Below are 17034 nucleotides of genomic sequence, written 5' to 3' on the forward strand. Positions count from 1 at the left end.
CACCTCCTCCAATATCGTCTTCTTCTCCTCAGCCCTAGTGGTCAGCTGGTTACTTTTCTCGTCTCTTTTGCTTCCCCCACTAAAGCCTCTCCATTTTCAGAGGCTCCCAATTTAATACATTACCCTCACTAACATTTACAAGTCTGTAGACACCCCAAGAAATGCAGACCTACTATTATCCCATACCACAGTAGTTCACCCCAACTGATGGGGGGGGGAGAAACATCTGCCAGCAGCTGTCTTTCTGCTGGGCCTGGTGAGGGAACAGTTTGGACCAGAAGTCCCCAAACTTGGCAACTTTAAGGCTTGTGGACTTCAACTCCCAGAATTCTCCAGCCAGCATAGCTGGAATAATAGTAGGTCTGCATTTCTGGGGTGTCAAAGTCTGTAGAATGTTAGTGAGGATAATATAATAAAGTGGCCAAGTTTGAAGACCTCTGGTTTAGATGGCTGGCCAGAAATAAACCAGCATTCAGTCATTTCTCAGCTTCCTTTTGGACCTTCCCTGCTCTGCCTCTGAAGCCTTCTTGGCTTTCCCAGGAGAAGGGTTTTTGGGTTTTTTTTGCCAAAAGTCCTCTGCTCCCCACTTTGCCAGCAGCAGGACCTCAATGGGGCTTAAAAACACAAAGCCAGCCAGCTCTTCATATGGGGACTTGACACATACAAAAATCCATGCAATTTCCAGGATTATTTTATTGATTAAATTACTATGCTGCCCATCTTGCTGTCCAAAGTGATTCTGGGCAGTTTACAATGTAATAAAATAGAAATATATTAAAACAAAATTACACAAGCTCAGTGGCTAAGACGCTGAGTTTGACGATCAGAAAGATTCGAATCCCTAGCGCCGCATAACGGAGTGAGGTCCCATTCCTTGTCCCCAGCAGTTCAAAAGCACATAAAATGTAAATAGAAAAATAGGGACCCCTTTGGTGGGAAGGGAAGAGTTTCCATGAGCCTTCAGCATTTAGTCATGCCAACCACATGACCACAGAGACGTCTTCGGACAGCGCTGGCTCATCTTTGGCTTTGTAACGGAGAAGAGCACCGGCCCCGAGAGCCGGAAACGACTAGCACGGATGTGCGAGGGGAACCTTTACCTAAGGACAGATTTACAAAAACCACGGGCTCAAGTGGAGAGGGGATGGTGCCTGTCCTGTCACTGCACCAACCCCCCAACCCAGAGTGCCTCAATGGGGGGGGGGGGATGAGGCCAAAGCCAGCCCCAGAGCCAGGTTTGAAGGCCCTTCCGGAAGGCCAGAGCAGGGGCAGGGGGTGGGATGGATTGCTCCAAAGAGGAGCAGCAGGGGCCGAAAAGTTGAAATTCCTGGACTGGCGGGCTCCACAAGAGGCCTTTTCTGCTGCCAAGAGAACAAGAGGGGCCGGCCAGTGCTATTGGGGCAGGACAGTTCCTCAGATATCCCAGACCCATCAAGGATTGTAAAGGTGATGATAGCCAACTGCACCAGGAAGTAGATCAGCAAGCAGTGCAGCTCACTCAACAGTGGTGTTACATGTGCCACAGGTAGGACCACTGTGTATCCTGAATCAATGGTAGTTTCTGAATACTCTTCAAGGGTCGCCCCGTGCAGAGCACACAGCAATAATCCAGACAAGAGATGATCAAGGAATGAGTGACAGAGCACAAGATCCAGAAAAGGGCACAACTGCTGCAGAATATGAAGCTGCACAAAGGTTCTCCTAGCCACAACTGCCACCTGTTCTTTGACCAGGAATGGCAAGTCTAGGATAACCCCCAAGTTGTGCACTGAGTCTTGTCTTGGCCAGTGCAACCCTATCCAGAACTAAGAGGATAAAGGATCCCAAGGATCCCACCCACAGCTCCTCAAGATTCAACTGAAAGCTGTTCTCCCCACCCAGATCCCACAACTTCCAGACACCATGAAAGGGCAGCCACGCCATTACTTGGGTCACCCAACATGAAGATAGAAGTCCCACTGGCATACTGATGATACCCCACCCTGTTAAACAGGAGCAGAGAGAGACTCCTGCGCCCTACGGTGCCCCACAGAGGGGTGGCCATGGGCAGGACCTCTCGGCCCCTATCAACACTGATTAGAACCAACCTTGGAGGAAGAAACCAAACCAGCACAGCCGTGTGTCGGCCAGCCCTAAATCCCACGGTTGGTCCAAAAAGATAGATAGTCAATGGTACTGAAAGAAGGTGAGAGGTCAAGGAGAGCAAGGACGGTTGAGTCAACCATCTGACATACACGTGCATATATACATACATGCACTGCACTTTTAAGTGCACATTTCCCTCAACAGTTAAAGCAGCCTTGGGAAAAAATGACTTACCACTCATCTCCAACATTATGCTTAACCACCAACCCCTCGGTCACATAATCCCAGTTTGGGTGCCTGACAACTGGCTTGCATTTATAACAATCGCAACATCTTGCGGTCATGTAAGAAGCAGTACAACGAGGAGTTCGGAGTGGAGGAGAAGAAAAAGGAGGAAGAATGAAGATAAAATAAGCTGGCAATGGGGTGGGGGTGGGCAGGGTTTTAGGCATCAGTTCTGAAGAAGTGCCAAAGAAAGAAAAAGAGGCGGAGGTGGAGGAGGAAGACGGAGGAGGAGCAGCATCAGAAAGACCGTGGGACGTGCAGAGCGACAGCTGAGAATGGAGGCGGCCTGGAGAAGCAAAGGAATTTCAACACTAGCCACAAGAAGAGCTAAAACAAGTATTATTTCACCATTAACCCCAAGAAGCCAACTCACCATGGCCAACTTGCCGTGGTTGGTTAAGGAATTGAATCCCTTATTTTAAAAAAGGAAAACAGGGATTTATTTATTTTTAAATCATTTTTAAAAACACATGGAGAAACACGCAGTCATGGAAAGAAGTTTGCAAAATAGGGGCCATGTATGTATTCATACTCACAGAAGACCCAAGTTATATCTGTATTAAATGTAAACGTAAAGTAACTGGAACATTTTAGGGGGGGGGAAATTAGTCTAGAGCCACTCTGAGACACAAACAACAAAATGTTGTTTCTCAGACTAAACCGAACTGAACTGAATACAATAAGGAAAAATTAAGTAACAGAAAAGGAACCTTGAATGAAGACAAAGAGACATGTCACTCATAGAAGGAAAAAATATCCAACCCTGTCCAGTCCAGCTAAACAATCGATTTGATAAGAAAACGTGCAGGCCTGTGTTGGTGAGAGCAGACTCGCTGCTCAGGGGAACTGAACTGAATCGGCAATTTGTAGACGGGACAATCAATCCAGGGAGCTATGCTGCTGTCTTACCAGGAACAAAGATCAAAGTTGCAACCGAGAGATTTACTAAAATAATTGAGTCCGCAGATTATTATCCCTTTTTCCTCTTTCGAGGGGGATGAATGATATGACAAAGAGCTGGAAAAATGTATCAAGAGGCTATGAGCAGCTAGGCACAAAAGCCAAAGAATTGGGGACACAGAGGGTGGTTACCTCTGTACTCCCAATGAAAGGTAGGCACCCAATGAAGGAACACAGAACTTTTGAAGTAAACCACTGGCTGAGAGAATGGTGTTGATGAGAGAACTCTGGATTCCTACACCCTGATTTAAAATACCTGGGTGGGGCCTTCTGGCAGGGGATGAGTGAGTTCACAATAACTGGGAAGAATGTTTTTGGAAATCAACTGGATCACTGCTCAGGGAAACTGAACCAGGAATCTGTAGACCAGACAATCAAAAGAAACACACCTAATAAACGAGGAGGTGGAGTTGCACAATATACAAGAAATAACTACACCTCTATAGAAATGCAAAAAAAAAACAAAAAAAACCAACCACCCAAGGATGAAAACGGAATGGCATTTCTATAGGTGTATACAGTATTATGGAACAGCCACCCAAATAGAGGAAATAGATGAACTTTTTGCTGATCAGTTAGCTAAGGTGTGCAGGAAGGACACCACAATAATAATGGGGGGGACTTTAACCATCCTGACATCAAATGAGAGACAAACTCTGCACCTAGTGGAAGGTCAAACAGATTTTGGACAAACCTAGCAAACATCTTTGGCTCCCAAAAGATAGAGAAGGAAACTAGAGGGTCAGCAATACTGGACTAACCAACATGTGGCCCAAACCTGTAGCAAGGGAGACCATCTCACTGACAGCTGTGATCATCAGGAAATTTCACCTACTGTTTGCTAGAACCTCTTTTTCCATGATTTCAAACCACTCCTATCTCCTTTCAACAGAGCCATGGCAGACTTTTGGGTATGTGTAGGTCCTATGCCTGTAATTCCTCAATTCCATACGTGGGATCCCGACAGCGCAAACTCCAAGGGAACAATTACCTGCCTCTAAATGCAATGTTTATGCTGGTCACCTGAGATCGCACCGGCCTTTTTAGCCATTGCTCTACACGGCCTGCTCTGGTTCACTTTGGGCTTCACTAGGACCTCTCCCTACTACTGCGCCGCACAGCCACCAGTTCAGCGCTCCCACTCGTGTAGAAATGCAGCTAAAGGACTCATGGAGACTTTAGAATTTCTCCTTCCTTTATGCAAACTGCATCCATTCACCATTCGAGAGACGCAGCCCTGAAAACAATGGCATTTACTCTCCATGCACACAGGCCTCCTAAGGCCTTACTCAAGAGATGCAGCTGGCTGCTGAACAGCATTTTGCACCCCTTCACTGATAGGTGTTGCTGAGAGACTTTCAGGCACTCCTGGAAAAAGAGGGGGTACAGTTCAGTCCCTTAATCTCCAATTCATAGAGGAAACAAAACTCCTCTCTTTGCAAGCAGAGAGACACAGAATGAGAAAGGACAAGTCCAGCGCTGGGCTAGCAAGAACGTCAAACAAAGGCTGGGAATCTGGAGGTTGGTCCCAACTAAAATCCTGGGTTGCTTTTTTTAAGGGGCAAAGAAGAATCCCTACTATGCATTTTTTTTCCTTTATACCGGTGGTCCCCAACCTTTCTGGCTTTGCGGACCGGGGGTTGGGGAGGGAGAGAGGAGATAGTTTTGTGTGAGTGGCAGGCAAGCGCATTTGGGGCAACCAGCAGGAACTCGTGCAGGCGTGTGAAACTTCATTCGTGCAAGTGGCAGGTGCAAGTGAACAAATGAAGCTTCGCGCATGAACACAGGTGCCTGCCAGTCGCGCAAATGGGGCTGTGTGCATGCACTTGCTTGCCGCTTGCATGGCCCAGTTCCGAATGGGCCGCAACCCGGGGGTTGGGGACTCCTGCTTTAGACAAAAATGAAGAGGGAAATGAGAAAAGAGGAAGAAATAAGTCTTGGTTTTTCAACCCGATGCAAACATAGCTGGGGCAAAGCCTACAGAAGTCAACCAAGCTTACTTTACACTAACTAGGTTTATTCTGTGTCATTCCATTACTCTCCCTTTTGCAATTAGGAGAAGACAAGTTTCAACAATTGCATTTGGGTAGCAAAAGGGAGAGGTTTTTTTCTCTTTCTTTTTTGGTTCTATAATAAATCTCCTCCCTTTGCTTATACATCCTAATGGCACGAATCACAGGAAGGAAGGAATCCTTATTGTAAAATGGGGATAATCCAAAAGGCACCTCGAAGGAAAAGGTTCAATTTAGGATGCAGAGCAAAGGTACCTTTCTGCTCGCTGCTGAATTGCATTTTGCCTGCATTCATATGTGTTAAAACACCTCCATCCTTCTCAGTGGAAGCCCAGCCTTCTGGAAGCCAGCAAGAAGGGCTTCAGTGCAGTTCTATTCATCAGAATTAAAAGTCGAGGTATTTTTCAACCCAAACTAACAATGTAGCTGCCACCTGATGAGTTTTCAAGCCACTCTGTCTCTGCCAAATCACATCTGATCTGCATCAAGCTTAGCCAGTTAGGGATAGTTATTGCTTACTTCAACTATTTCAAAATTGGAACGGATAGTCTACGAGCAATTTAAAAATAATTCCAGAACATTAAGATGATCTCTCTCATCTTAATGAAGCCTTGGGACCTCCTCATGCCAAGAGGGTGACTCATGGCTCTAGCTGCAACCCACAGAAACCATCGAGGTGGGCTCCTGATGCTGAATCAGCTCTCCGTTTAAGTTTGATGCAAGAGGAAAGACGGACGGGACTTGGGTTCTGTAACCAACTTTCCTTGAAACTGACATCTCAGAGGAACACCCAAAAATGCGGAGGAAACCAGACACGGATGAGGCTACTGATATTTCTCAGCATGGCCATATTATTTGTACTGTGTCATCAGATGTAAGGAGCTCCTGAACTTGCAATTTCATCGATCTGTGTAGACCAGGGGTCTCCAACCTTGGCCACTTTAAGCCTGGGGGACTTCAACTCCCAGAATTCCCCAGCCAACTGGCTGGGGAATTCTGGGAGTTGAAGTCCCCTAGGCTTAAAGTGGCCAAGGTTGGAGACCCTGTGTAGATAGATGGTCAGTCCCCTCATCCAAGATCGAGATTTTGAGCTGCTTCTGCTAAGCCCACTCTTTTCTTGTACTCACCTCTCTACATTTGGCATCATTTCCATGTTATATCCAATAGGCACAATGTGAATACCACCAACACGCTGGAAGGCCGTGCCAGTCAGCTTACAGCTAAGTGGAAGGCAGAGGAGTGGAATTGTTCAGCTAGTCTCGCAAAGGGTGAATTCAGAGGGTGACTGAGTCTGTTTCTACACAGGGTTACCTAACCTACGTCACAGGTAATGGATTCCTCATGATTTCAACTACAAAACTTCTGCATTGTTTGCTCTTTGTTCTAAACAAACATTACCGTGAGGGAGTTCAGGAAGTCTTGAAATGCAAGGTTTGCCTGCTTTAAATTGGAGAGCCTTGGATGCTCTCCTCCGAGTTCCATTTTATTAGCAAGTGAGACCTTTTAATGACCAGCTTTCCTCTTCCTCTTCTCAATTGCTAAAGAATTCGGCTTTCTGAGCTGCATTAGCTTCAATGCGGGGAATCTGGCTGTGTTCATCCCAGCTCTGTGTTTTGAGGCAGGATCAAAGGACTACTTGCTTCCTAGCAAAACAACAAGACCCAATTATCCCTACGGCAAGGAAACTTCGAAAGCCATCCAAGACCAATTTGGGCAAAGCAGACCTTTTTTAAGAGCAGCACACAACCCATTAAATTCCAAAGTATGGAAAAAAAACCCTCCAGGGAAGCTTTAAATCAATATCTTGAACCAGCCTGTTGCTGAAGATCAACTGCCCATAAGCAGGACACAAGTAGGACAGGGCTTAATTTTTTGTTCACGTCTATGGTTATGGATCATTGCTAACAATGATGATTTGCAGCTTAGACCCCCGAGGGGCCACATTCCAGAACATAATGGACAAGGAAGACTTTGGCAATATTCCTCTCCAATTGCACGTTTGTCTCTTATAAACACCACAATCAATCTTTCTGCCTCCAGCCCACACCAAGCCAGGTGACACCAAAACAAAAAAAATCACCCCAAACAGGGACCTCCTCCCACTTCACACAAAAGAGCAGCCTGCACATAAAACCATAAACTGCTTACTGAACACACTGAGCCAGTGGCCTCTGGTGAGCACTGATGACGTTGCCTCGTTTGGGTAATGAAATGTCTGCAAGAAAACAAGCGAGCTCAGAGACCACCAAGGACCCCCCTCATTTCAACTCCTGAGTTACAAATATTCTTACTAGCAGTGGCCTCTGCTGGGGGGAGGGGGGGAATCAAGATGGTGGTTGCAGTTGCACAATGGAAGCCCCAATAGCTTTATATATATATATATATCCGTGTGTTGATAGCACATTACAAAAGGCTTAGTTCAGAGCTTAGCTTTCCTAACACCCATCATCTCAGATGTCCCTACTTTGAACTATCAGGCAGGGAACTGGGGGATATCCCGGGGGGGCTTTTACTACACGGCCCTGCTGAAGCTTCGGTAACGTCCTAGAGTCAAAGGATGGCCCAGACTACGTACAAGATCAGATCTGTGTGGGTTGTGCCACCCATGCCAGCAGAAGGGGCATGCTAGGGATCCCGTCAGCAAAGGAATTCTGGTTGGTGGGTCCAGGTGAAGAGCCTTCTGTGCTGTGACTCCCACCCTCTGGAATGCCTTACCCCCACCCCCCATCCCAAGGTGGGATCTACTCCCACCCTCCTGACGGGGTCTGAAGACCGGGCTCTGCCAGCTGGCCTGCTGCCCCAATGGGGGTGCATCGTTCTGGAGGTGCTTGACAGTCTGAGGCCCCCAGCTCCCTTCCTACCCATCTTTTTAATTGTGCTTTATTACTGTTTTTAGGAATATTTATTGTCCATGGTTTCAGCATTCGCCCAGTTACCTTGAAGCGAGATGGGCAGCAAACAAATAAAAGAAACATTTAAGTAACCAAATGGTCAACTCCAAACCACAAATAACGCATTGCTCTAACCTAAAAAAAAAAATGTTACCAGAATGCAGAAAATGGAAGGCTACTATCACAAGGAGCCTCTGTGGCACAGTGGTTAGAGTGCAGTACTGCAGGCTCCTTCTGCTAACTGCCTACAATTTGGCAGTTCAAATCCCACCAGGCTCAAGTTTAACTCAGCCTTCCATCCTTCCGAAGTGGGTAAAATGAGACCCAGATTATTGAGGGCAAGTGGCTGACTCTGTAAACTGCTTAGAGACCAGGGATGGAAAGCACTGTAAAGAGGTATATAAGTCCAAGTGCTGTTGCTATTATCCGGTTGTGCTGATTTTATTTTACCCAAACGGATAAAATGCCATCGAAAACACCAGTGAGGTGGGGAGCCTGTGATTCTCCAGCTTGCTCCGTCAAAAACCTCTTGGCATTGGCCAAAGCTGGTTGAAGCTCCTGGGATTTGCCCCTCTGGATAATAAGACTAATCCTGTCGACAGAATGCAGCTCTTCCCAGGAAAGCAACCGGACAGCCTTGGAGGCTCGCAAGCGAAGATGAACCAGCAGTGTGGAATGGGACAACTAGCCACGGCCAACTTGCCGCAGAGCAATTCAACAAACACAAAAGTTACATGAATTGCAATGGAAACATGGCCAATAATAACAACGTAATGAAAGTGAATCCAGAAATACAAGAGTTACAATCATACAAGACAAAAGCACGGTCACCCATAATGAAAGTAACTCAATGAAACGATTAGTCTAGCATTGAATTGTCCTGAGGTGAGCTGGCCGCGGCGAGTTGTCCTAGACACCCCCAACCGCGTGATGCAGTTTTAAAACAGATGAAACACATCGACTAAAGTGTAGTACAGGCGGTCCTTGATCTACAGCCAGGGCTGGGGCTGCTGGCGGTTCGGGAGAGCCCCTAGCTGAGATTCTGCAAGTTCAGAGAGCCCCCAAATCCCACCCTGCCCCCTCTCCTCCTAGGAGTCCACACACGGCCCGTTTGGCAGGGTGCGTGCGGAGGCTCGGGGAGGGCCAAAAGCAGGCCTCCCAGAAGTTCAGGAAGGCTGGGAATGGGCGCATTTCCAGCTTCCAAAGAGCCTCTGAAGGCTGGGAAGGCCCGAGGAAAGCTCTAGAGCAGGGGTGTCCAACCTTGGCAACTTTAAGACTTGTGGACTTCAATTCCCAGAATTCCTCAGCCAGCAAAGCTGGCTGAGGAATTCTGGGAGTTGAAGTCCACAAGTCTTAAAGTTGCCAAGGTTGGACACCCCTGCTCTAGAGCCCAGGGAGAACCTCTGGAGTCCCGCCATGGTGCAGGAGGCCAACTAGGCCACGCCCACCATGGCCACGCCCATCTAGCAGCCGGGCAGAGAATCCCTTGCTAAAATTTTGGACGCCATTATGGTCATGAGACAGCCTTGCTTAATGACCCTTCCACCTTCTGCTCTTCCTGATGTGTCTGTTAAATGAACATGCGGGTTACCAAGCGGAACATGGAGTACCTCCTGGGTGGGGGAGGCTTAGGGAGGGGTCTGCAAAGGAGGCAGGCAAGCCGCAAAAAGCTTGCCTTCCCTCTCCTTGGCGGAGGCAAAAGAGCTCAGCCAGATCCGGGCCCAGCACCGTGCTTGGCCGGGAGAAGCGCCGATGCTTGGAAATGCCAGGGAAGAAGCTCCGCCATCCATCCATCCATCCATCCATCCATCCATCCATCCATCCATCCACAGGGAAACTTTTGCAGAAGGAGGAAGCCACCCTTGTGGGCTGGGGCCTCTGCCCCAATCTGCTGTAGGCCCCTCCTGGCTCTTGCCAGGCTTTGGGGAAACAGGGGCAGTGCAGCAGCCACAATGGAGGAGAGGACCCTGCTGAGGAAGGGGGTCATCGCCATTGGGAGGCGCTTCATGCTCCCAAGGGACCTAAGTCCAGCCCACCTTGAATTCCACAGATTCTTACCTATCACTAATTTGCTTTGAGCGTTAATAGTTTAGATCAGGGGCAACCTTGGCAACTTTTAAGCGTGGTGGACTTCAACCCCCTGAATTCCCCAGCCAGCAAAGCTGGGAGTTGAAGTCCTCCAGGCTTAAAGGGACCAAGGTTGGAGACCCCCGATTTAGATTCTTGCGGTGAGACGTGTGGAAAAATCTTGTACTCATTTGAACAACTGTGGTTCCTGGTTTCTTGTGCTTGACACGTAGCTTTGAAACATGGTTGTATATAGGGTGTTTTTTTTGGGGGGGGAGTCTGTCATAACTTTGAACGGCCATTAAGTGAAGCGTTATATCTCGAAGACTACCGTACCTGTATTGAGATTAAGAAAAATCCTTGGTTCTCCCTCATCTGCTTTGGCCAGAGCACACCTCATATATTGTATTTCATTATGGACACCTCATTTCATTATGGACCCTGACATCTGGATCATGTCCAGAAAAAAGGAACCCAGGAATTTAAGGAAGGAAAAACATCTAAGGAATAAGTTGTTAATATATATATATTCTATCTGTGTAAAGTGGAGAAGTTTGTGGGGAGCACATGACAATTGTCTTCAAGCATCTGATGAGCTGACATGTAGAAGTATAGAATTGTTCGAAATTGTATCAGAAGACAAAAAAAAAAGGAACCCCAATGAATTTATATTTCAAAAGCATGTTTTTGCCTGGACACCAGGGACAAAAATCCAGATGGTAAGAACTGTCTCAGAAAATCTGATCTGCCTTTGCTGGAGATGTTGAAACCAAGGCTGGATGGACATTTTTGATGAGGTTCTACTAAGGCAAGGGTCTTCAAATTTGGCAAATTTAAGACTTGTGGACTTCAACTCCCAGAATTCCTAAGCTAACATGACTGGAAGAGGAATTCTGGGAGTTGAAGTCCACAAGTCTTAAAGCCGTCAAGTTTGAAGTCCTTGCATTGAGCTGGGAGTCAGGCTGGATTACCTGCAAGGATTCTTCCAACCATTTACGCTTCATAACCTCAGGATGATCTTAAATAGGTACCCTAAGTGCTGCTTTCCCCCATCAAAACTCTTCTGTCTTACTTGACCTGAGCTTCAAGCCTTCAAAGCCCATTTCAGGAAAGACTTGGAAACTGCTTCCTATCAAAGGAGAAATACAACACGGAATAATAAACCTGAACATTAATATTAAATTGTGTTGAAAAAACCTATTCCCTTCCCTACGAATTGACGGTCAGCTCCATTCAGACTAGAGCAGTTCTCACCATGCATCTTTTCCCCCCTTTCTGGTTCTGCCAACCACTGCTCACGTGCCTCAGGGACTCCTCTGTTATTCCAGAAGCCCTTTGAACTGGACCAAGAGGGCAGCAAAGGAATGGATCCTTTTAGAGACCAAGAACTGAAGACCTCATAGAGTGGAAAAATCGTAGCTCTCTGAATCACAAGAGGTGGCAGGGCCAAACTGGCATCTGCTTCCAATTTCCTCGCACCCTTTAAGTTCACAGCGGGACTAAGGGACAGCCTGGAAGGAAATTCTGGCCCATGACTGTAATTATCTAAAAGCTGTATGTGGTCCTTCTTCGCTCTCTTGCCATTTTCGATTCTTCAAGCTAAACAAGCCCGTTGACAGATGCCCATTTAGTGAATTTGGAGAGTGGAAACGAAGGAAAGAAGCCCAAAGCCAGGCTGGTATTCTGGAACAATCTAGACAGGGCCGGTCCAGAAGACAATAGGAAAGAAACCCTGGTGGCATCCAGCGCCCTGCTTACAAGCACTCCCTGTGTCCTCCGTGGCTATATAAAAAGCAGATGTGGCAGAAACCAAACTTGATTTCTTCTCCCAAATCAGTGAAACGGGAGAAGTTCACTGGGAGGAAAGATAAGCAGGACCGAATGTTGCCTGCCCTGCGAACAGGCCCGCAATGCCAGGGGCTGAACAAAGACTGGGCCTAAAGGGATCCGTCTTGCCACATATCATTAGAGGCCCTCTTAACGTCAGCCACAGGAGAGCCCATCAATCAATGCCTCCTTTTCAGGCTGCATCCCCCACCAACTTCAGCACTTGACAAATAACACAAACATGATGTTAGAAAGAGAAGTTGGGAGCCAGCAGGTGTCAAAGGTGACTTTCCTACTCTGAGGCTCAGTTTACCTGCCTACACTGCAGCCTGAACTAGTACCTGTTACTGTTACGCTAAATAAGAGGTCTCCAAACTTGGCCACTTTAAGACTTGGGGACTTCAACTCCCAGAATCCCAAACTTGGCCACTTTAAGACTTGTGGACTTCAACTCCCAGAATCCTAAACTGGGCCATTTTAAGACTTGGGGACTTCAACTCCCAGAATCCCAATTTGGCCACTTTAAGACTTGTGGACTTCAACTCCCAGAATCCCAAACTTGGCCACTTTAAGATTTGTGGACTTCAACTCCCAGAATCCCAAACTTGGCCACTTTAAGATTTGTGGACTTCAACTCCCAGAATCCCAAACTTGACCATTTTAAGACTTGGGGACTTCAACTCCCAGAATCCCAATTTGGCCACTTTAAGACTTGTGGACTTCAACTCCCAGAATCCCAAACTTGGCCACTTTAAGATTTGTGGACTTCAACTCCCAGAATCCCAAACTTGGCCACTTTAAGATTTGTGGACTTCAACTCCCAGAATCCCAAACTTGACCATTTTATTTAAAAAAAAAGACTTGGGGACTTAAACTCCCAGAATCCCAACTTGGCCACTTTAAGACTTGGAGACTTCAACTCCCAGAATCCCAATTTGGCCACTTTAAGACTTGGAGACTTCAACTCCCAGAATCCCAAACTTGGCCACTTTAAGACTTGTGGACTTCAACTCCCAGAATCCCAAACTTGGCCACTTTAAGACTTGGAGACTTCAACTCCCAGAATCCCAACTTGGCCACTTTAAGACTTGTGGACTTCAACTCCCAGAATCCCAACTTGGCCACTTTAAGACTTGTGGACTTCAACTCCCAGAATCCCAAACTTGGCCACTTTAAGATTTGTGGACTTCAACTCCCAGAATCCCAAACTTGGCCACTTTAAGACTTGTGGACTTCAACTCCCAGAATCCCAAACTTGGCCACTTTAAGATTTGTGGACTTCAACTCCCAGAATTGCTGGGCTGGGGACCCCCGTGCTAAATGATAATAGTGTACTTAACTAAATAGGCCCACAAATAATTACATTAGCTCTTTGAGGTAGTCCAGACATGAAGCCTAACTGTGAGTACTAACTCTTATCTTTATCTACTGAATCTTGGAAGACTGGGAGAGTTTCTCCCCTTATTCCCTGGGAAACCAGGGAGGGTCCTTCTGAAGGACTCCCTTGCCCCCCTCCCTCTGTGGATGGAGATATTGGCAGTGCTCGACTTACCACAGTTCATTTAGTGACCGTTCTAAGTTACAACGGCACTGAAAAAAAGGGACATGACCGTTTTTTGCACTTGTGAACACTGCAGCATCCCCACGGGTCATGTGATCAAAATTCAGATGCTTGGCAACTGGCATGTACTTATTATGTCAGTTGCAGTGTCCCAGGGGGTCACATGATCCCCTTTTGCGACCTTTTGACAAGCAAAGTCAATGGGGAAGCCAGATTCACTTCACAACCGGGTTACTAACTTAACAACTGCAGTGATTCACTTAATAGCTGTGGCAGGAAAGGTCACAAAATGGGGCAAAGCCCACTTAACAAATGTCTCACTTAACACCAGAAATTTTGGGCTCAGTTGCGGTTGCAAGTCAAGGGCTACCCATACTCCTGGCTGCAGCTCTTCCTCTTGTCAAAACGCCCTTGATATGGAAAAGGTAGGGAAGAGGTGCAACCTCTGGGGGAATGGAGGGCAGAGGCTGTTGTAGAGCTGAAGGCACCCCAGCTGATCTCGGGCAGGTCTGTTCCCTCTGCCATGGAGATGGGGCCCAAAAGGAGGAACAAGCAGCATACCCCATGCCAGCTGCCATGCCAGCAGCTCTGAGCAGCTCTGAAACCTCTGGGCTTCACCAAAACAGGTTGGTGGTCTAGCCCCTCCCAGACTGAAAAAAATGCCCTTCCCAGAGATGCCCAAATCAACAAGCCAAGGGACCCGCTGGATTCTCCCAGAGCCCCAGAGGCTCCGCAGCTACAGTTCATGCAGGACGGCGCTTGGGAGAAACACTACAGGGGCCAATCGAAGCCATCGCCAGTAGTGTGTGGAGAGGACTTCTAACCGGAAGCTTGCTTCGGTTTCAATCCCTGGATCAAAACCATCAGAAACGCTTCCCGGCACTCAACCAACGGACTCTTTTGGCTTCCTCTCCTGCCTCCCTTGAGACTATTTCCTGAGACTTTCACGTAGCCCAATCCAGAAAGAACCAGAATTTCCCAGAATTAACCCTGGCGCCTGCTCCTGGATGTGCCACCTGCCCAGGCAAATGTTACCCTTGTGCTCGGCCAGCAGGACGCTTGGCTCGCCCGCAGGGAATCAGGCAGCTGAGGAATCTTCACCCTCCCCTCCCCTCGGGCATCCAGCACAGAGGCTGTTTTCAGTTCAGAATTTTCTCAAAAGAGGCACAGGTAACAAGATGGCTCCACGGGGCATTTAACAAACTGCAACTGAACCCGAGGTGGCATTGGGCCGGTTCTGACCGGTTCTGGAGAACCGATAGCGGAAAGTTTGAGTAGTTTGGAGAACTGGCAAATCCCGCCTCTGACTGGCCCCTCCAACCCCATCTCTTCTCTGCCTCCCGTCGAGTCTCCACTAATCGGCTGGGTCTCCTTTGGTTGCCCTGCACAGGAGAACGGAGCTGGAAAGCAGGTTAGCAGATGCTCTGCCACGCTCACCAAGCCACGCCACACCCACAGAACCGGTAGTTAAAAACATTTGAATCCCACCAGTGAACTGAAAAGTGGTCCCCTGGGTGGAAATGAGGGGAAAGGGGGGAAGAGAAAGAGTGATTGTGAGAGGAGGGTGAAGGTTCATACTCCGAGCTTGCAGGCTGGTTTCCAAACGTCTCGTTACCAGGCTAGATAACATCTTCAGCGCAGTTTAGGGGACTGTGACTGTGAGACTCTCCAGGGGAGTCTGGGAGAGAAAGCGAAGATCAAGGGAGAGGAAGGCTGGGGGGGCGAGGTGGATGGCACTCACATGTGATAAAGTAATCCTGGTATCTTTTGAACTCCAAGCCCATGTAGTTGGGGCTGAACTCCTGGAATTTGATGGTAAAACGGATTTCCAGCTCGGGCCTGTTGCAAGTCACCAACACATTTGGGTCCATGATGGTGCTGCAGAACTCCGCTTGGTCCCGCTTTACTAGGTACAGTTTGTAATATTCATACGGTTTGGATGGATCCGCCTTCGGACAGATGATATCCAGCTTGTCCCCAATTTCTGGGTAAATCACCAGCCCTGTGCCGGACACGAACCTGGAAAATAAATGGAAGAAAAAAAAGAAAGAAATCAGGATGGAATGTGCTTTGTATGACATACACCAGAGGTCTCCAACCATGGCAACTTTAAGACTGGAGGACTTCAACTCCCAGAATTCCCCAGCCAGCAAAGCAGGGCATGAACATTATGAGGTTAAGAAAATTTTGGATTCTAGGATTTTCAGGGGGACGTTACAATATTTAATTTATTGGAAAGGCTATCCAATTTCACAAGCCACTTGGGTTAATAGCTGGAAAGTAAATGCTGATAAGATTGGTAGGGAAATTCCATGAAAAATATCCACACAAGCCTAAACCGAATTCTGTGGGTGGCAGAGGAGGTTAAAATGTGCATTGTATGATTGTGTTTAACCTAATTGCAATTTTTAATGTCATTGCAGGGGTTTCTTTTCAAATGAGGGCAGCCTGTCAAGCCCAAAATTGACATATGTGTAGCCATTTTAGTTAGGCTTAGTATATATTCTTTTTCTTACTTTCTCTGTGGCAGTCACGGGGGGAAGGGTTTCAGGCTTGCCACATTCCTAAGGAGTGAGGAGTGAAGATAGAGAGAGTTGTTTTGGCTAGGTGATTCTTCTTTCTGTGGGACTGTCCGTGCTTAGGCCCCTTGATTTATGACATCAAGCAACGTTGAATTACTTCTATTGGAGAATGTGACTTTTGGGGGTTGTTTCTAACTTGAGTTGAAGTCTTCCAGGCTTAAAGTTGCCAAGGTTGGAGACCCCTGACATACACTATACTGGTTACATACAGCAAATACCTGTGCAAGGACAGCATCAAAGCACAGGCTATACTATATTTGTACTCCCGAGTGCTGCATTTTCCTTTATTTGCATCCCACCTTTATTAATTTTACCAATAACTCAAGGTAGTTAACGCATCCCCACATACCTTCCTCTTCTCATTTCCCTCTCCCAAAAGCAACCCTGTGAGGTAGGCTGGGCTGAGAGACAGCAACTGGCTCTCACCATCTCCCGCTCTCTAGCCTGGTGCCTTAACCACTAGACCAAAATGGCTCAGTATGTTTGGGAAAAGGGAGAGCTCAGTTGAGAGTCCAGTCCCATTAAACACTGGTTGAAGATGGAAGCTCGCCCTCAGTTCTGTCCGTCAACAGAGCTTTAATGGGGACTCCGTATCTGCATCACCACCATGTTCTTTTCCACCCAGGAGTGAGAACTTAGGATGAAAATGGAAGCCGCCATCCACCTGCGGCAGCCTGAGCCTTCATTCTCTGACCATCTTCGCTAGCCTGAAGCCTGGTCTGAGTCTCCCTTTCTTTCTGAGCACAGGGGTCGCCAACCTTGGC

At 47.4% G+C, this 17034-nt stretch overlaps 1 protein-coding gene and 1 long non-coding RNA gene across 2 annotated transcripts in view; one reads left to right on the top strand and one right to left on the bottom strand.

Moving 5' to 3' along the window:
* The window catches only part of LOC148129734 (uncharacterized), a 795631-nt gene that overhangs the window by 726219 nt on the left and 52378 nt on the right, over window positions 1-17034 (top strand). The window lies entirely within an intron of this gene.
* EFNB1 (ephrin B1) overlaps window positions 1-17034 on the bottom strand; it is an 86677-nt gene that overhangs the window by 29943 nt on the left and 39700 nt on the right. Inside the window, 1 exon segment of the mRNA XM_087971990.1 lies at window positions 15430-15707. Coding sequence (XP_087828116.1) covers window positions 15430-15707 — 278 coding nt within the window.

Source organism: Notechis scutatus, chromosome 10, assembly GCF_049901735.1.
Source record: "Notechis scutatus isolate UNSWTSFEM ecotype Mainland chromosome 10, rNotScu1.2, whole genome shotgun sequence".
In the NCBI taxonomy this organism is placed as follows: Eukaryota; Metazoa; Chordata; class Lepidosauria; order Squamata; family Elapidae; genus Notechis; species Notechis scutatus.